The 22,043-nt window shown below is 38.7% G+C and overlaps 2 protein-coding genes across 2 annotated transcripts in view; one reads left to right on the forward strand and one right to left on the reverse strand.

Moving 5' to 3' along the window:
• Positions 1–3,068: 3,068 nt before the first annotated feature.
• CstF50 (cleavage stimulation factor subunit 1 Cst50) lies at positions 3,069–19,236 on the reverse strand. The gene is made up of 9 exons (XM_076200535.1): positions 19,086–19,236; positions 13,695–13,825; positions 12,963–13,168; positions 11,958–12,191; positions 9,401–9,616; positions 9,130–9,225; positions 5,822–5,915; positions 3,352–3,483; positions 3,069–3,215 (listed from the first exon to the last, which is right to left on the reverse strand). Exons 1-9 carry the CDS (start codon positions 19,157–19,159, stop codon positions 3,106–3,108), a joined length of 1,293 nt encoding a protein of 430 aa, XP_076056650.1. The 5' UTR covers positions 19,160–19,236; the 3' UTR covers positions 3,069–3,105.
• A 741-nt stretch (positions 19,237–19,977) lies between these two features.
• The window catches only part of LOC143034458 (CD151 antigen-like), a 100,630-nt gene continuing 98,564 nt past the window's right edge, over positions 19,978–22,043 (forward strand). Inside the window, exon 1 of the mRNA XM_076200536.1 lies at positions 19,978–20,137. The gene's annotated coding sequence lies outside the window, so the exon portion shown is untranslated. The remainder of the gene's footprint in view (positions 20,138–22,043) is intronic.

Here is a 22,043-nt window from a genome sequence, read left to right on the forward strand (position 1 = left end):
AGGTCGTTGAACATGCACTTATTCTTTGTGGATCTATGGTCAAGATGTATGCAAACTTAACGAAGCTATAGCCGAGTTCGCCATAGATTTCCAATATTTTGAGGCCTTTGGTTATGTTCTATCAGGATAATATTATTCATGATAATGATGGGGAGGAATTTACAGAATAGAGCCATGCAAAAATGCTACATCCAGATAAAAATCCTTACAACAGATTGCCAATGTAAAAAACAAAATGGCACAGTCCTACATAATCTTAAGTGTAAAATAGATCATACATAATGATGGGGAGGAATTTACAGAATAGAGTCATGCAAAAATGCTACATCCAGATAAAAATTCATACGACAGATTGCCAAAATGTAAAAAACAAAATGGCACAGTCCTACATAATCTCAAGTGTAAAATATATCAAACATGTATAAAGATACAAACGACTACATATTTTGCATTCTAGTTTTTACTTTTTATACAAAAAATAGAACGCTGTACAATGTTAAAATAAGTTAATGACATTAACATTGCTGGTCAAGGTTGACCGGATTCCAATTAATGTTGAAATTAATGCCTGCCAAGAATTCCTCATTTAATTTGTGTTCTACAATATGATCCCGACAGAGATTAAGAAGACAATTTTGAACGTTCTTGTACTCCCATCTCTGACGTTTCAGTGGTCATTTTTTTATGGCATCATGAATGGAGAAAAGTGGGAGGTGAGCCAGCTGTTGTTTGCGGACGACACTGCGCTTGTAGCACGATCAGAGGAGGGATTGAGGAAGTTAGTGACAGAGTTTGGGAGTGTGTGAAAGAAGAAAGTTGAAGATAAATATGGGTAAAAGTAAATTGATGAGATGTGCAAGGGGTGAAAGTGGCAGCAGACTGGAAGTGAGCATTAAGGGAGAGTGACTGGAGGAAGTGGATAGTTTTAGATAATTGGGTGCGAATGTGGCAGGAAAGGGTGGAATGGAGGTGGAGGTAGAATGTAGATTGAGAGAAGCGAGTAAATGCCTTGGTGGATTAAAAAGTGTAATGAGGAATAGACATTTGGGAATGGAGGCTAAGAGAGGCTGTTACAGTCCTTCCAGTAACATTGCTACATAAGCATTGTCGCAATGGAGATGGCTGTATGCTCACAATTTTGGTTACATCAGCATTATTACAGTCACCTCTGTATCAACATGCTTGTTTACCTAGACAGGACGGCGACTACACAACTCCCCTCTTACACCCAGGAGGGTAATAGCTGTCAACTACAAGTCCAACATGTGATCCAAGACTGTGGTGATTAACACAAATAGTACAAAGCATCAGTTCCCAGCAGCTAAAGCTGGTTTATCCACACCACTTCACCAGATTAATTGGAAAACTTAAAACGAAACTATCAAATCAAAAGATGGAACAAAGTTCTTAAGGTGATTGCATATAACCACATCCAGCTATACAAACACCTGAATACATAGCAAAGCTCTCCCTTTTTTGGAGGGGGAGCATAAGACCTAATAATGAAGTGAAATCTCCTCAGTTCATCCACTTTTCCATTGTTAGGCAGGAAAATATCAAAAAGCTCTTCTAATTTTTTTATTTTTTATTACAAGTTATTCTTTGTAAGCACTTACCTCTTTGTACGAAGTTTTCTATTCTTAATCCTTCCACCTACTTGTCAGTGGCTACAACCATACAGTAACATGTTCCAGATTCAAACGAAAAACCATGTCTGACCATTCACATGTATCTTCAACAATAAGAATAGCAGGGCACTTTCATAATGTCTAAATCAAATATATTTGCTCAACAAATTAATAAATACCCCCTGTATCTGAATGCAGCAGACATGAGAGTGAAAGCACAGGAAAGGAGAGACAATTGTTGGGTCCTGTCTCCTACTCTCCAAGTTATCACACCTAGCCATGATGTCTATGAAATATCTTCCCGATATCCATCTTCAAAATCCATCAACACTCTTATTACTGAAATTCCAATTTCAACTCATACAACTTTCTCTCTCCACTTCCTACAAGCTCAACTTGTGTAAGTTCAAGCCATAGACATCATTAGCTGTTACCAAAAGCTTCTCATATATCTGCCCTATTACAAAAACCTGATCTATGCAACCTCTTCCTTTCCTAAGCCCACACTATTCTTCCCCAATTACTCCCTCTCTTACCTTCCTAATACTCTCAACATCCTCCCATATGCCTTACCAACTATGTGACAGACTGATTCCTCTGAAGCTGCTACATTTATGTGTCCCCTTTTCTTCTGTAAAGTGGAAATTTAGATATACTCCTGTCCTCTGGCGCATTCCCCTCCCTTAGGCACACGTCAAACCTTATTAGCCAATCTAGTGTAATTGTTCTACCATTCATTATACACTCAACATGACACCCATCAATCTCTGGTGTATTACCAACTTTCAACACTTTCAATGCTCTGCATCTTATCTTTTCTTATAGCCCTATCATTTTCTTCTTCCATCAGTCATCTCCATAGCATCATCCACTACCACAATAAAACAACAGATGACAGTTCCACATTTCTTTCTAAAGATCTATGGGAGGGTTTGAGAAATGCTGTTGGCTGTGGGTTTCCAGTTTATGAACTTGAGGAAACAATTTTTATTACAATTAAAATAAAAACACACATATCTTATGTTTCAACTAAAAGTTTCTTGGCAGCACACCAATCATCCAGTTCTTGAATAATGCAAGTAATTCAGTCTATTTGACTAACATCGGAGTAATTTCCTCCACACAAAATAAAAAATGTACCCCAAAAAAATAAAAATTGAATCTAAACACACTCACTCTCCAGAATATATAAAATCAATATTGTAGTCATATATGCAGGCCTATTCTCAGGATCAGATGAGAAATGATGCCCATGAGGATAATTTGTTTCTGATCACTTTAATCTCAATTTATGGGCCAAAGGTTATAGGCGGTGTAATATCCCTCCATATCCCTCACCTTGGTATGCAGACCTGTTCATGTATGAATATGCAACCAAGTGCAATTCCAATAAACTAGAAAATACTGTGGTGACTAATTTTCTTTATATCAATATATTGATTCTTATTATTACTTTTATTAAAAATGTACATCAAATCTAATGGACATTTCTTCTGTACCAGAACCTTGCTCTGAAATCATCAGAGCACGTGATGAAGGAGGGTGAGCACGGAGAATGCACCATGTGCCGCACGGGACCATTATGACCTGTATCAGATAAGAAGAATTGTTCATTTGCAAAATGTAAAATGAAAAGAAAACTATATAATTTTTCACATGTATAGATAATCATACTAGAGATGTAATTTTTATTTCAAACACTTTATTTGTATTTTCTACTTGCCTAGAGAAAGTAGGTTTTTCCTGATAGCATTGCGAGCATCCCAGGCACAGAGTGACGTTGTAGCTTCATCTGGGAACATGACGAAGTCCTCAGTGTGGTTGAACATGGCATGAGCACTGTGTTCCTGTTTTCCTGTCACAAAATAATAAATAGTTAAATAAAAAAACTCCTTGCAAAGATTCAACTCTGTCAGAAAAAATAGCAAGAATAACCAACCTGTTACCTAGGATCATCTCTGGCAGGAGACCTGTGGCCATGAGGTATCCAGCCAAGGCTACTAGGCTGGACCATACGTTCTCTCAGAAAAGATTCTCTATTGTTGTTTGAGTTAAAAAAAGACAACCAAAATGTGTGGAAACCACAATTAAGAGGAGTGAGCTTGACACGAATACCTGGCATAAGATGGATGAATGGGGTCACGGGAGCTTTGGACAAAAGTGGTATCTCTGCAGGAACAGAGGAGTGAACAAGGGACAGGAGTGAATAGAAGGAAACTGTGAGTGGATGAGGGGATTATGGGCAGATGGGATGTCATAATCTACTCCATTGAGGACTGCATGAGGATGGGATATACTACATGGTGCAACAGTGAGGGTAATCAGCTTTGTCTCTCAGACCCTGCTATGAAACAGTTGTGCCTTACTATTCTGTTTTTGACCCAAGCAGTGTGGCATGGGACAGGGGACCATTCATCCCTCAAATACTGAGATGAGATGGGTGGATGAACAGGCTTTTTCTATTTGTGGATATGTATTCTGAATCAGTCACTCCATTTACAAGGTGAAGATTGTCTTCAGCATATGCACTCACAAACAAGTGATGAAATTTTGTGTCTGAAAAGCGGTGAGTGCAGGGCAGTGTAGTAGAAAGTGTTCTGTGTCTCCTGTGTGGTAGTTGTATCAAGAGTAATTGAAGTATGTTGCCAGGTTAATTTTGAGTTGGTACTGTTTTAATCCTGGATGGTGACCTGAATGTAGCTGTCCCAGTATAATTCTTGCTTGTCTTGGAAGCCATTTTTCTCTATGTTGATTTCTGGAGGGTATTGGTTAAGTACAATTTGGTAGTCTATTTTGTGATGTGAATGTGTGCATTTTTGTACAGATGCACTGTGGTGTACTAGGGTAGGTTATTTTAGATGTTTGAAGTGAAGTTGGAGCTGTTGTGTTAAGTTTGATGAACTGTATTTCTGTGATGCAATATCAGAGGTAGGTGGGAGTAGGTATATGCCTTTTGACTTTGGTTACCTCCCTAGGAAGGGGGAAAACCCTTGGCATATGGATATGGATGGATATCAGAGCCTGGTGATATGTTGGGAAGAATTTTAGTTTCTCCATGTAGATGTTCTATTGGTGTTGTTTTAGTATCACAAGGGTTGCCAATTTAATGAAGCGGCCTTGCTGTGGATGTGCTGTGTCTTGCGACACTGCTTCTGACCCAGGGCAGTGGACAAGGTGCAGGGATGACCCGTCATCCAGGAGGTGCTAAGATGAGAGGGAGGGTGGAGGGGTGTGGAGTGTTTTCAGGGATGAAATGGGTGGGAATGATTTTATGCCTTTTCCTTTTTGGCTACCTCCCTTGTAAGGGGGAAAAAGCCTTGGTATATGTATGTATGTATAATCTATGTTGTTTGTAGGACCTCATCATTCATTTTCTTACATTTTCTTGTAGTTCTTACAAGCTATTTATATATAGTGGTAGATGTTTCATTCTGTATCACTAGCTGAAATAAGTAAGAGGTGGAGAACTGTTGATCATCATCAGCTCTACTTGTTCACCACCACACTAGTCACGTCAGAGGCAATGCAGCAAGGCAAAGCCCCTCCAAATCAGGGTTCAACAGCCAGAACCTAGTCTGCTTATTACATAGTAGCCCCTCTCCCTAGTTCATCATCCATCTACTGTGCTTACCTCCCCCTTATAAGGGAGGTAGCCAGTCAAGTCTCTTCCATCTACTAAAGAAATTAACAGCAGACAAGGAGGAATCCTGTCAAACCGCATCACTTTTTCATCCATTTACAACCCCTCTCCGTTCACTTCTATATTTTGAACTCACTCTTCCCTGCTCAAAAATCACTGTGCTTACAACCTTTTTACCCTGTCCATTCACCTCATACTTGATCTTCCTCTCAGGCTCTCTCCATCTAAAATAGTTTTGCTAGTTTTTCTCAATTCGTTCTTTCTACAGTCCAAACCCCCTTGGAACTCTTTGAATAACTTTATTTATTAATTCTTTCCAACCCCACACTCTGCCACACCACATTTCTCATTCTATTCTTATAACTCTCACACTTCACCTCAAAAATGTTTAGGCCCTTTCCTTCTTTAAATTCCAAATGTCTACTCAATACAGTCCTGTGGACAATCACTCCTTTTATATACAATTTGTATTTCACTGGCAATAACTGACTTACCACAAGTCTATTTACTGACAGCTGATGAATACATATAACATAAAAATAAATCCACTAACCTACAGATCCAGCACCAGTATAGGCCATAAGACATCGAGCTGTTGATATTTCCCACAGCTTAACATTGCTGTCCATCCCAGCTGACAACACATACTGCAAAGCAAAACATCTAATTATTGTCAACTTATAATAACTTAAAACCAACAATAAACATTAAGATGTGCTAGAAAATTAATCACAATTCCTGAGAAAAATACAGTGCTCTTCTGGAGAAGGGAAATGAAAGTTTCTACAAAAACAATAGATTCCATTTCTCAATACACTTTCCACAGTTGCCACAGAAGAGGTGTGTATATATGGTAAGGTTGCAAAAAAGGATCAAGGAAGTATATGAGAAGTACAGAGTTAAGAGGACGGAAGGAAAGCCTAACATAGGATAGGCCAAGAGAAGAGTGGAATAATAATTATATTTGTCTCAGTTTCACTGTGTAGAAAACCCATAGCCCAACAGTGCTTGGCAACATTCCCTGGGTCCTACAGATCCCCCTTGGAAGAAATTTTAAATGGTCATTTGTGTTGTACTGGTGTGGGACTGATAGGAAGAGGGGAGCCACCAGCTGGCAACTCTTACATGTGAAAAAGTATGAAAATGAGTTGAAGTTAAGAGATCTTGGGCCCAGTCTAAAGACTAAGTGTCAATCCTTCAGGGCTAAAACTCCTGATGGAGGTGAAGAGAATGGTGAGGAGAAAATAGGCAGCTCCACTGTCCATCTTGCAGAATTGTCACAAGTGAGTTTATGTAAAGGGTTCACCTGAGAATCTCTGTACCCTCTTGCAGAAAAAACGACAAAAATAAATAAATAAATAAATAAAAGAAAATAAATTAAGAAAAAGGGGGGGAGTGAGAGAGTATATTAATAAATGTAGAGGAGAATTGGAAGACTTTAACCAGGGAGGTGGGAGGTACTCGGGGAATGACTGTAATGGGAGAGGAGACTGAAAAGGATAAGTCAAAAGATGAGTACTTTGAGTATTTCTCTTACAATAACTAAAGCTTCTGTTCTTGGGGAAAATATCATACCAAAAAAGTGGATTCACAGAGTAGGTAAAGGAGATACTGAAGGACAGTAGAAAGGAGGGATAATAAAGTTAAAAGTAATCAGCATTATTAGTATTAATTATCTGTAGCAGGAAAAGGTGGAGTGAAGGTGGAGGTAGAATGTAGATTGAGAGAAGCGAGTAAATGCCTTGGTGGTTTAAAGAGTGTAATGAGAAATAGACATTTGGGAATGGATGCGAAGAGGAGACTGTATGAAGGAGTGATTGTGCCAACAGCACTGTATGGGGCAGAAACGTGGAACATAAGAGAAGAAGAGAGAAGGAGTTTGAATGTGTTTGAGATGAGGTGTCTGAGAAGTATGGTGGGGGTTACTAGGCTAGATAGAGTGAGAAATGAGGAGGTGAGGAGGAGAACAGGGGTGAAAAAGGATTTGGGAGAGAGGGTTGATGAAAGAATATTAGGATGGTTTGGACACATGGAAAGAATGAGTGAAGAAAGACTAGTAAAAGAGGTATGGAAGGCAGATGTGGAGGGAGTGAACATGAGGGGACGTCCTAGGATGAGGTGGATGGATGGGGTGAAGGGGGCTTTGGGGAAGAGGGGAATGTCTGTTGAGGAAGGAAGGGAGAGGACGGAAGACAGAGGTGAGTGGAGAATGGTTGTATATGGATGATGTTGTGACTGCATGAGGAGGAATGGGCGGGGGGGTGGGGGGTGGGGTAGTATGTGTGAGTAAATTTTGACGCAGCCCGAAGGGATTTCTCCCCGTCCTCTCCTTATATGCAAAGGGGGACGGAGAGGGGGGGTCGCCGATTAAATGAAGCGGCCTTGCTGTGGATGTACTGTGTCTTGCGACACTGCTTCTGACCCAGGGCGGTGGGCAGGGTTCAGGGATGACCCGTCATCCAGGAGGTGCTCAGATGAGAGGAAGGGTGGGAGGGGTGTGGAGTGTGTTTAGGGATGAAATGGGTGGGAGTGTTTTTATGCCTTTCCCTTTGTGGCTACCTCCCTTGGAAGGGAAAAAAGCCTTGGTATATGTATGTATAACTTTACACATACTTTGGTTAAATTTCACATGTCACTTTTAAGACCATTGCTTTAGTTTGACTAAATCTCCTTGAATATCCAGCTGATTCAAGTGATTTGGAATATGTAAGAGGCAGAAAAAGTCTGAATATTTTTCAGATGAAGTATACGAGAAATATGCTATGAGTGACAACCATGGAGGGGTGGAAAGAGAGATATTGCAGAAAGCGATTCAAAGAGTACTGTGAATGTACACAAAGAACAACTGAGGAAAGACTAGCAAAACAAGAGTGGAAGGCAGAAATGGATGAAATGAACTTTAAAAGAAGACCAAGAATGAGGTGGATGAATGGAGTGAAAGGGGCTCTGGGTACATTTGGAATGTCTGTGGAACAAAGAATCAATCAATCAATTGATCCAATCAAATAAATAATTGCAGCAAACAAAGAATGAGTGCAGAGATTGTAAATTGATGAAAGAATGATATAGCTTGAAGGAATGTTCTTCATCTGTTCTGTAAATTATTTTAGGTGGATGAGGAGGGGATTACCATATGATGATGCAGTGGGTGTAAATAATCTCTGGGTGTCCGCAGCTGTGGAATTGTGCCTTGCTGTATTATCTTTGACCTGAGTGATGGTGGTGAGGGGGGGTTACTGATGATTCTTTACCCACAAGATACTATGGTGGAGTGTTGAATGGGTCTTCATGTGTATGAAATGAGTATATGCTTTGATTTGGCCAACCCATAAAGGGGAAAGGGCCACAGTGTTCAGGTCAAGGACAATGAAGCAAGAGCAGGGCCAGATAATTGGAATTGGTTTTCCTTCACTGCTTCATCATGTGGTGAATAATCAGAGTAAAAGGATGGTAATACTCTACATCTGGGGTGGGGAACCTCCTACCTATAGGCCTGATATACACTCCAAAGGTCCAGACTCTAGCCCACCAATCTTACTGGCATTAACATGAAAGTCCAGCCAACAAAGTATTGACTAGTACGTGGTAAGTGTGGTAAGCGAGATGCTAGACCTTTGTGGGCCATATCCAGCCTACCCCAGCTCTACAGTACATTTCAACAGTTGTTGTAAAATCAATTATGACTTTTTCCCCACATGATCAGAAAAAATGCAAGTGTTACTAAGGATAGCTAATGTGGTCACATTTTATAAATAAAAAAATCGAAAGCAATCATGAATAAAATAAGATGGTAAAAAGCACTCAAATATTATGGATAACAAGGCAAACTGTAAAAATTATATGACCAACTCCTTGTCTCACCTTTCCATTACGTGAAAAGAGCACTGAGCAAACCTCTGCCCCATCATGAGCCTTGGAGAATGTCTGCACGCATCTTCCAGAGACACCATCCCATAGCTGGTAAAAATAATGGATTTCTTGAGACACTTTCAAGGTCTAACACAATATACAATTTGAACACCAACATGATCAAAGTTATGATGGTAGTGAATGTGGATTGAAATAAAAAATTCTGTATTAATTATGAAAGAGAATAACAACAGGACAACATAGCTATCTTCTTTTACTTTACCTTAATGTGTCCATCCCTGGAGGCTGAGGCATAGAGGCGGGCATCTGAGGAATACTTCACACATGTGATGGAGCCTGTGTGGTGCTCCCTAGGGTAGGGGCAGACATAGCATTGACAGGAATTGATATCGTATACACGTACCACAGACCCCTCAGTACCCACAGCTAGAATGTCTCCACCTGGGTGAATAGAGAGAGTGGTCACCTGCTCGGCATCCTGTAGAAAGAAACACATGATTGAAATGCTATGAGAAAACCAAAACTTAAGGTTCACTTACATGATATAGTTTAATATCACAAACTAACCCCCTTATTGGGAGGCTAGGATGGTGCCCCTTACAGAGGACTTTGTAGCATGGAATTTAATGAACCATGCCCTTGGTCCAACTTCACCGGTTCACCGGTGGCAGGGTTTGAACAGCCATTTCTCAAATGGTACAGTAGTCACACAGGAAAGGAATACAAGGTGTCTAGATAGTCTAAGTTTAAAGAGACAAATATTCTCAATGATGTTTTGCCAAAACTAAAGGAAAACACTAGTGTGGAAGTACAGGTAAACGTCGACTTACGATGGCCGCGACTTACGATTGTTCGACTTTACGATGACGACGACGACGACGACGATATGATAATTTAACCCCTTCCATACGGTGCCGCACACGTAGGCGTCATGAGGAGCAAGTGGATTCGCGACGCTGCCATATCGGCGTCTTGATTATATTTATTGTAGTCGCCCCTGTGTTTTTACATTCTCTCAAATGATTCATTCGCTGTGGTTTTCAAAATTCGCGGGTGAAAGAGAGAACGATCGATATAAGCGGTGACTATATTTTATGATGCGAGTATTATTACGTCACGCCGTACGGCTGGCATTGGCTGCTGCCCGCGAGATTTAAGTTCCGTACTGAAAATACATATTATAGTGTTTGAATATGGTAAAAAGGATAAAAATGATTAAATAAACTACTGTACATGTTTAATAGGCTATATTCAGTATCTCTGGTGGTTAATATACAGGTAGGCTAGGTACAGTGACCACGGAACAGAGTGGGGATCGACTTACGATGAGATCGTCTTACGATGGCTCTATCGAAACCTAATGCCATCGTAAGTCGACGTTTACCTGTATCCTCCAACCAAAATCAACTTGCACAGTTTTGTTTTGAACAGGAACATGAGAGAAAGAGAGAGATAATTAGAGAGAAAAAGGCAAAGAGAAAGTGAGAGCAAATGAAAGAAAGGAGAGAAAGCATGATGAGAAGGAAAGATCAGAGGAGAGAAAGATAGGAGATTAAATGAGATAAGAGAGAGAACAGAAGGGGGAGAGAGAACAGAAAGGGAAGAGAGAATAGAGAAGGGGAGAGGGATGGAGAGAAGAGAAGGAAAGAATAGAGATGAAGAAAAGAAAGAGAGAGAGAGAGAGAGAGAGAGAGAGAGAGAGAGAGAGAGAGAGAGAGAGAGAGAGAGAGAGAGAGAGAGAGAGAGAGAGAAAGAGCGAGCTGGTTGGTTTTTATGCACTGTAGCTACAAGGATATGCTTAGACGAGAAATATGCATTTAAAGGTGCATGAAAACTTAGGTGAGAGAAAGACTGAATGTGGGGAGGGGAATGGTAAGTATCATGAAACAGAACAAACTAAGGGGAAAGATAAAAAAATATATATGAAATGGTAATTTTCTTTTAGTAGACCTACACTGGAACTTTCAGTTTTATATATATACTATTATCACAGTTTAGTAGCAAGCTAAAAAGGGCATGCAGTATAGGAGGAAAAAAAAAGAAAAAAAAAAAAAAAAGTCATTTGCTAGAATGGATTGGCACTTGTATGCTGTTAGCAATAGTTGTACTGAAGTTTTCTTTTTATACAGTATGTAAACAATCTAACTTGTTGTGTAAAGAATAATTAATTTGATCAAGTAGTAGCAAGTCAGCATTATTAAACTTTTTTACAAGCATACTTGGGCCAAAATTAAAAAAAAAATCTGTGCTACATTGTAAACATTGTTTGCAAAGCTTGTGGCACCTACGAGGTGAAGTGTGAATGTGCTGCAGGATTGTGTAGGAGCACATTGCAAACATATTGAATGCATCACATATACTACCCTTGCTTTTTGAGTGTCCAAAGACAGCAGTGCATAACCAACATGTACACAGGTAAGCACCAAATGATGCACCAATATGAAAACTTCTTCGAAGAGATATTCTGGTTCAAATTGATAGCCCATAATTATGATGTCTATCCATACATCTTTGCTGTTGTCGGAGATATTTAGGGAGTTGAAAAACTTTCAATATCACTGAATATTGTCAGTTTCACTACAGGACTCTTGAGTTGGTACACAACTCATGACATCATCGGAACTAATAATACCAAGAGATGGTGCTGTATATTGTATTTAAGAATGCAGATTAGATGATGAATATTTTTGTCAAAAAGTTTCTAAAATAGTTTTGAACTAAGATATTTTAAACATGGTTCTTGGTGATTACCCTTTAAATTATATAAATCTAAAGAAATAAACATGAATAATGCTAAATATAATCATAACACTACTTACAGTAAAGGTTTTAAATGCCTTCTTAGCAGAAGTTTTGCTGAAATCAAACATTTTGACATTTGTGTCTCTGCTGCCCGATATGAGAACTTGTTCACGAGGATGGAATTCCAGGCAGGTAATCTCTTCCAGGTGATCATACAATGTTCTGATGACAGGATGACCCACAACAGCATCAGGGTGAAGTTCAACAGCATCTGGATCACTCTTGGCCAACATCCGATCAACATCTAAAATCTAGAGAGAAAAAAAGTGGTTATTATAATGAATACACCCTAACACTATTTTTCGAGGAACTTAGATATTACAAAACTATGGGATAAAGAGTACTGATAAACTTATATTTACCAAAGGCTTTTCCCCCCTTACAAGGGAGGTAGCCAAGTTCAAAGGCATAATCCACTACCACCCATTTCATCCCCACACACTTCACTCTCATTCACAACCCCTCCCTTCCTCCCTCTTTTCTTGGTTCCTCCTGGATGACAGGTCATCACTGCATCTTGCCCATTACTCTGGGTCAGAAGCAATGCAGCAAAACAAAGTATATCCACAGCAAGTCCATTTCATTTAATCAGTGACCTCCCCTCTCCATCCCCTCATGCAGAAAAAGAGAAGACGGGGAATAATCCCTTCAGGCTATCGAAATATTATTCACACAAAATTGATTAACTTAATAAACATAATACAACAGTCAAAATATTCCCTGAGGTGGAAGCTGTATAAACTATAGTGATGCCTCACATTTATTTTTTCTTTTATGATCAATGTATAGGGGGATAGGGGTGAGTGGAGGATAGTTGTGTATGGATGATATTTTGACATAGCCCAAAGTGATTTATCCCTATCTTCTCTATTTTCAGCATGAGGGGACAAGGTGCTTATTGCCAATCACAGGAAATAATTTTACAGGGGCATGGATGACACAGTAATGCATTGCAGATTTCAAACTTATGACATCAGTCAATAGGTCACAAAAAATATAATAGGAACCTAATGTACACAAACCTTTATAGAAGCATCAACACTTCCTGTGGCAACTAGCTGACCATCAGCTGAAAAGGCTCCAGCCCTGCATTTATCCTTATGAGATGTCACATACGCTGTTTCATACATAGCAGGTTCAGGGGCTGAGGTCTGTGGTTCTGTCTCATATTCTAGATCAATCCCTGGACCAAGTGTGTACTCCAATCGGTTGAGCGGTCTTTCCGCCTCTTGATAAGAAATAACACAAGACACAAAATAACACATTTGTGACAACTGATACAATAATATATGGAGCAAGAACAATATAGTCTTTCAAAGGATAATCAATAATCACAAATTCTTGAAATATTTTTGGGAAGTTTAGCAGTTACTGTATCCATAAATTGTCCCTGGTAAGGAAGAATGATGAAGATGCTCACATTTGTGCTTGCAAGGACATAAAATATTGTCACTAATACAGACAGAACAAGTTAAGACACTAACTGAGCTCTATCCAGTTGAAGAAGAGATTACTGTACACATTTCTGTGTTGAAATAAAAATTCACATGAATTTAGTGAGAATGAAATTGTTGATCATTTTGCATGAATCCTTGGTTGAATAATATTCTGGCAAATTTTGTGAAGTATATTAGTAAAATGGAATGTTATCTCTGTAGACCAATAGACAATTGATGAGAGATGATGCAATGATGGAGGCATATAACTGGAAGACACCCAAGCTGCAATGGACACTCGAGGATAAAATTACTTACCATGTTCATGCTGAACACCAACAATAACAACAGTCATGAGTCGGTCAGAAGGTGCAACTGCTGTGGTCTCATGATTGACAGCCACTGCTAATTCCTGTGCCAACTTCTGATGTCCATCATAGAACAACTGACTGCAAAAATTAAGGGTTAACATGAACAAGTATGTACATACATACATATACCAACTGCCTTTTTCCCCTTACAAAGGAGGTAGCCAAGGTCGAAAGCATAAATCCACTCCCACCCATTTCATCCCCACATACTCCACTCCCATTCACCACCCCTCCCTCCCTCGTTTTTTTTTTTTTTTTTTTTTTTTTTTATTTATTTTTTTTATTATTATTATTATTATTTTTTTTTTTTTTTTCCCTCTTCTCCTGGAGCAACAGTATGAAGTGAAAAATTTAAGAGGTTTTTATAAGGGGAGTGAAAACCTGGTCATCACAGGGAACAAACATGCACTCATTCTTGACTTCTTGTTTTGCTGTCCTGAGTTATATGAGTGCGAGGTTATCTATGTCACCACCTAACAGTAGAGCTGTCACCACATGCCTGCTCTTTTGTGTGGAAAAAGTGGTGAACATACATGGAATTTATATATGACTGAGATCATAAACCTGGTCTAGAAACAGAATGCTTCAGTAGAGGTGAATACTGTGCTTATGCATTTTGGAGATGGGCTCGGGTGAAATAATTCTCTTCAGTCCTAAAAGACCACTTTGTGCTGGCAACCATCATTAGTCTCTGTACAAAAACCAGTATATAAAATGACCTAAAAACATTCTTGCAACTATGTTAACACTTGGTATTTACATGTGCATATTCATATTTCTCAATGACATGGTTAAATTGGCTTTTTAGGTTATTTGGTAAGTTAAAGCAATAACATTATAGAGGTTTCTGGCAGCTTTTCACCACAGCTTGAATTTTGAAAATCCAAGCAACATTTGGCAAAACACAACCTTGCTACTAAGCTTCACTTAACTTTACTTTGACTACACAGTGCACAAGGATTTGTCCAAAACACAATTGTGCACCCTTGCTCACTGGTGAATATCAGTTATGCACTGCACATGGCACAAGACCCCATGCAGCACTGCTCTCATGTGCATGGAAAGGCAGATGTGCAATCTCAAAATTATTTGCACTTATTCACCTGCATTGCACATCTGCCTTGTGCAATATGGGTAAGCTAAAGTGATCATAAACAACTGTTATGGATTGTGGGAGAGGAGAAAGTATTCTATATTAATCAAAATCATTGTGCTTCAACTTTTCTAAATTATTCAATCAATTTGAAAACCTGTGGCATAACAGTGGCTGGCAATCATCCTCAGAATTTCTCACAGATCTCTCTGAGAAGACACTTTGGACTGCTATCCAAGTTGTATCAGTGTGGAACTGTTTCTATGTCACTGGTTCAAAGTGGTAAGAAGAGGAGAGCACCTGCCAGTTGTCAGCACTCCATGTACAAAAAAATGCAAAATAAGAAGTTGAAGTTGATTAAGAGTACCTTGGTATCCATCATTGGTCCCTTATAAATGATCATATCTATTATTATTGCAATTCCTTACAAAATGAAAACCATTAGATTATCCATGTGGTTTTGGGAACTGCTTACATGGCTGGACAAGGGATGATCGGCACTCTTAGGGTTTGGAAATCATGAGATATCCTGACCTCTTTGAAATTTAATGGGATTGTTTTCATAAAGGGAAAGTGGCTTGCTGATGGTTGGAGGTGGAGGAGGTCATCCTGGACACAGAGTGACACTGATAACCATACAGAATAAATTCATTATCATATAGTTGTTATAATTTATTGCAGTCTTTATCATCCCCTTTGTGTATTTGCTAAATAGCTAATAGGGTGGTGGATGGGAGTGGAATGGGTTGGAGTGAAATGGGAGAGTGCTTTTTGACTTCATTACCTCCTATATAAATGAGAAAAAGCATATAGATTGATAATATTTGCAAACCCTTAGTTAAAACTTGTGGTGACTGCTAAATATGGTAAATAAGGTAATCATCTCAATGTTCTACAGTAATTCCCAGTCAGTTATTAGTCTGTTGCCCCAGTTCTTGCAGAAGACCCACAGCTCCAAGGTTCCTGGCAAAGGTCTCCAGGTAGGACTGTAAGTCACTTTGGGGCAGTATATAATTTTGCCGATTCCTGCACATACAAATAGCTTGCACTTACATTTTGTGACATTGCACGTTAAATACTGGAAAATATTGTGCTTGTGCAAGTAAAGATACTGGGTTTGTTCATTTAATTTGGAGAAGGTCCATTTTTATTTGCACTGCTCATCCCTGACTAACATAAAGTATAACACGACAATAATGTCTGGTCTTTTAAGAAGTACTGATTGCACATTTCATTAAGTCAATATTTTAGGGATTATAGTCACTTCCTATGGACCAAGTCACTTAGCAGTCGTCTTTTATAACTGAAAAAGAATTTCCACTAAAAATAAGAATACTGTTCATTTAATTGCAATTATCCCTACATTCCCTTAACCTCCTTAACTTTAATTAACTAAATCTATGACTCCACTTCTGTTTTACATTGTCCACAACAGTATAGGTACTGGATATTTTTTGAGAAAATGCAATGCTAAAGCCTAACCTCTTTCCCACCAAAAACACAGCTAAACCTATTTCTGATAAGCTAGACCATACCTTCTGGTTCTAAGGATCTTACTTTCAAATGTATTTCAATATAATTTTTTGTCCTATAGGTTTTGTCAATAAAGCTTCAGAAACTTAGGAAATAATGGTGGTATCATTATCTTAATTTAGGTATGGCTGGGCCAAAGTAAGGTAATGCCAACTATAAGCCGAGATTTTCAAAATTTAAGAACTAGCAAAAATAAATCAATAAAATAAATAAATAAATAAAATAAAAATGTAATAATGATGTCAATATTATCATCTACAGCTACCCCATTCTGTAATTCAGTAAGATCCCAAAGGAGTTGTTCAATTAAAACATAGAAAAATATCAATGTTTTCATTGTTCAATATGTGTAGTGTAATAATGAACTCCTTGAAGAGTTCTGCTCTCAATGAACACAGCTAAGGTAGGCCTCCGCTGCAACCAGTCATCTCTGGTACTCCAGCATTGTGTAGGATGTCCAGGCAGTTTGTAGCAGTGCTGGAGTATCCTAATATTGTGGGCTTGTCTGGTATAATTGCCATTCATTTGTCCAGCTGACAAATGAAAGTCAGTTGCGACCCTTGTCAGCTCTTGGATTGCCTTTGGCACAGCATTGAAAACACAAACTCCATTCCTTATGGAGCTGTTATGTAAAAGTGTTGCTGTTCTCTGGATTGTGGCTTCTGTTCTCTTGATGAAGCAGTCATTCTACTCTTATATGGTTGTTTACCACACTTTCTATGTAGCATTCGCATCTTCTTTGTATCGAGTTCAAATCTAACTCTGCCAGCAGCTCCCAACATTTCATGTATTGGAGACTCCAGACCTTGCTTGTATAAGTCCCTTGTACGGAGTTAAGTCTGGCTATATCTCCTATTTTGTGTGGTGCCCAGAGCTGACAGCAGCATTCAAACTTTGGGATGATGAAGGAGTTCCAGTGTTAACATGAAACTCCACTATTGATCAATATGGAAGACAAAAGTTCCATGCACACTCATATTAACACCCATGTGTCCTTGAGATGCAGTGTCTTGTAGATGGAACTAGTAGTTAGTGCCATTTCATTTCTTGCTGTGGGCGATACAGTGATACCTCAGCAATTTGGATTTCTCCCCATTCATTTCCATATCCGTATGTTTAATAATGTTAGTGAGTGCCCATTTGAGATTATTCAGGCCTTCTTTAGGTAGGTCAAACACCACCAGAGGCGCCACCGTCGATGACGAGCACAATAGCGCGTCATTTTATGTGCACGCCATTCAAACGGCCAAATTTACATACCGCGGGAAATTTAATTAATAAAAATGTTGTGTGAGTGTATTTACTACGATCGTAGTAAATTTCAAACATTCACATCATCAGTTACATGTCGGTCAATAAAAACATAAGATAAACATGGCGGCCTGCATTCAGCAGTAGATCGAAAATTGGTATATGTTTCAACGTAAAAAATGAGCTAACAAATTTATCGTGCGGGCAACTAACCATAATGAACCAAAACTACTAGTATCGCGGATTATTCTAATACCAAAATAAAGGCAGCGTGTTAGGGTAGAGCTGAGAAATCGATGGTTTTAATTCGTTTTTTTCTATCGGGTCGGATTATCGGATAACAACATCAACATCCATCCCGCCATCTTATCTATCACTGGTGGTATGGACCAAACTTCACTCTATAAAATTTCTTACTATTATGTTATTAGTGTAATAGACTTATAGTTGAATTATTTGAAATATTTCCTTTAAAATGTGTGATTTTCATGTAATTTGATCAAAGAGAAGTTACGTTTTCATCCTCCGTAATATTACGGACCACAGCTACGATTCGTCCTGCCCGCTATCTATGATCACTGGTGGTATGGATCAAACTACACTATTAAGTTTGTTACTATTGGGTTATTAGTGTAATAGCTTGCATATAATTGAATTATTCAAACTATTTTCTTTAAAATGTGTGATTTTCATGTAATTTGACGGTATTCGTAGCTGTGGTGGGTAATTTTGCAGAGGATAAAAACGTAATTCTATGATCAAATTACATGGAAATCACACATCTTATAGAAAATAGGTCAAATAATGCAACCATATGCTAATTTTTTATATAAAATTGTGCCTGTCAGTAAAAACCGTCATTGTTTACATTTGATCGGCGATTAGTCAGACCGCACGTTTCGGCCCGATTTCCTCGGACAAAATAGGCCCGATTTAATTCCATTCAAAATGCAATATCTCGAGAACTAGGACAGCTAGATGGATAATTCAAATTGCATCATACTCATAGCAACTTTTTGCATCCAATGAGAACTACTTCAGCTCAAATATCAGGAATTCCATTTTCATATTGACCTAGCTACCTTCTTGGAGGAGAGCCATTACCTCTCTTTACAGTAAAATTCCAGAATCACGCAAGCACAGATATTTAACAAGAAACTTAGGCAGTCCATTAGCTTCTAACCTACTCTACGGAGTCAGAAAGAGATCTTTCAAAGGCTAAAAAGAAGTGAAAAATGTGTTTACGTGATACAGGAATAGAACCCTCTTTCTATACTATTTGGTAACTACTACGGTAATGATGGTGACTTATAATTTAATCTTATATTAAAAATAGTAATGCACAGGTCTTAACATGAACATCTAAGACTAAGACTAATCATGGACATGGGTTTAGCAAGAACTATCAAAACTGAACTATAATTATAATATCAAGTATACATATCTTACTGGATAATATACCTTATAATTAGTTTGTAAAGCAGTTCTCTCTGCTTTACTTTGTTTTTATCTTCTTTTTTCTCCTCTTCCTTCATAATGTCAAGTAGCTACCCGGCCAATTGCACGGCTTAGTTTCGCTTTCCTGCTTTGACTTAGTTGTTTACAAACTAGCAGATTCGGGTAGTACATCTTTAAGAAATACATTCATTTTTCTAATTCATTGTAACATTATTTTTTATGTGATCAGTTACTAATGTAAAGAAATATGAGTATTTTATAGTATATTTATGCATGATATATAATGGAATACAATCCACTACATGGAATATAAATTCATTCAGCAAGGTGTTTTGGAATAAAGAAAACAGCTTGTAGTTAGTATTTCGTATGTAGAATGGATGTCTGATACTACTTATAAACCATATTTCATAATAATTTGGATCTGAAATATATCTTAAATTCATCGTAAACTATGCTGATCTTTATTTTCGTTAGATTGGAGATATCATAGAATGAGTTGCGGTGCACATTTTAGATATTTTCATATGGAATCATCTACAAATATAAAGTGTGTGTAAATTGATCTTACCAGGTGAGTAAGATTAAAGAGAAGGAAGATAACTTGTTGATAGTTTTCATATATCATGAGAGGATGTCCTGTGTTACTAAGAATCCATATTTCATCTGCAACTGGATGAGGTATTTAATCAATTTATCTTGAATTACACCAACATACATTTTCGTACTTCAGTTGGTTGGTTTCGTTATTATATCATAGAATGAGTGACAATACATGCTTTTTATATTTTCATTTGGGATATGTACACAAGTATACGATTTACATGTCCTTGGAAAAATAAAATCGCATCGAAGGTTTCAATTGGCGGGAGAGCAGACGACGCACGTACCAGTGATGTCGTGGGGCTCGGCGAGTAAGGGTATCGCAAAGTTGCTGTGCGAGTGCTCTTTTGTGTATACTCGTGTTTTGTATCATTGACACAACCTAATAAACACGAGAAATTTTGGATATTAAGAGGATCGCCAGAAAAAAATACTAATCACCTTCGAACAAGGTAAGATTACCTCTTCGTTCATTTACTCTGTGAAATGGAAAGTCAGTACGAACCCAATTTCATGCGACGAACCCAATCGCACGAAGGAGCTCGGCCATCGACGCAATATTTCTGATATGCCACTCAAAATCAGGTGTCAAATGGACACACGCACGCGCGCGCACACGATTAGGTAAATGCACATGCACGCACAATTAGGTAAACACACACACACACAATTAGGTAAATATATACCACATACACACACGCATACACATACATGCGCGCTCCACAATTAGGTATATGCACACGCACGCCACGCACAGTTTGACAAGTGGAGATACAGACTCCGTGTATTCCAATTAGGTAAACACACGAACACACAGACACACACACACACATACTTATTCATGCACACACAGGCACGCACACATACATATATGCACACACATGCACAAGTATACGCGCGTGCACACACATGCACAAGTATACGCGCGTACACACACATGCACAAGTATACCCGCGTACACACACATGCACAAGTATACGCGCGTACACACACATACACAAGTATACGCGCGTACACACACATGCACAAGTATACGCGCGTACACACACATGCACAAGTATACGCGCGTACACACACATGCATAAGTATACGCGCGCACACACACATGCACAAGTATACGCGTGTACACACATGCGCACATACAGACATACACGCCAAGATGTCACCTGACAAAACTACAGAAGTATGACGGGAAGACGGATGTAAATAAATAGTGATCACCGAATAGATTCATACATAGAAGTAAAAAAAGGATGAACATTGAATGATTCCAAGAGAAGTCGTTAGACTACATAAATATACATACATTTATATATATACATATATATATATATATATATATATATATATATAATGTGTTTGTGTGAGAGAGTTTGAAGTAGAGCGATCCATGATAGAAAAAATGGACTCCTGAAATACAGAGACAAAATACAATGAGCACGACTCTTCGTGTCATACTAAATATATAAGGCAAATGTACACTAAATATATTTAGGTCAGTAGTTTCTAAATGGAGGAGAGGCGCAGGTGGAGGGGGGCGTGTGGAATTTCAATGTAGGGGAGAGAGTTATGCGGAGTCCACCATGAATGACGGGGCAACGTACTTGAGATTCATATGTATTTCGAATCTTTTGTTTATTTGTGTGTTTATTAATTTAATCATATATATATATATATATATATATATATATATATATATATATATATATATATATATATATATATGATTGAAAGGTCATGATAATGTTGTGATCCATTTTCCACCGAATAATTATATATGACTCAGATCATAAACCTGGTCTAGAAACAGAATGCTTCAGTAGAGGTGAATACTGTGCTTATGCATTTTGGAGATGGGCTCGGGTGAAATAATTCTCTTCAGTCCTAAAAGACCACTTTGTGCTGCCTAGGTAGAACGCGCGCGCGCGCACACACACACACACACACACACACTCACACTCGGTGGCACAGTTGGTAGAGCGCTGAACTGGGAAGCAGAAGTGCTCCCAGTAGCCAGTTCGAATCCTGCCCAGGGCCGAAATTATTTCGGTATCGCTGTGCCTCGGGTCGTTACTCTGACTATTGTGGGCGGGGAGTTGGGTGTGTGTGTGTGTGCAAGGTCATAGCATTACCCATAGATTGCACCTACGAGCTCTGAGCTCTCTTCCAGGAGGGAAATAGCTGTCGATCACGAGTCCAACACGTGATCCAAAGACCAAGTTAATACACACACACACACACACTTGGATGTATTCTGGTTTTCGTGTGTCAGCCGAAACGTGGCAACACAAACATGTCCAGCAAGGATGGAAGGAAGCGCGTGCTGAACCCCCTCACCTCCACAATGACTTTCATTAG

Source organism: Oratosquilla oratoria, chromosome 17 (genome assembly GCF_046742065.1).
Source record: "Oratosquilla oratoria isolate Oo_2021 chromosome 17, ASM4674206v1, whole genome shotgun sequence".
NCBI lineage: Eukaryota > Metazoa > Arthropoda > Malacostraca > Stomatopoda > Squillidae > Oratosquilla > Oratosquilla oratoria.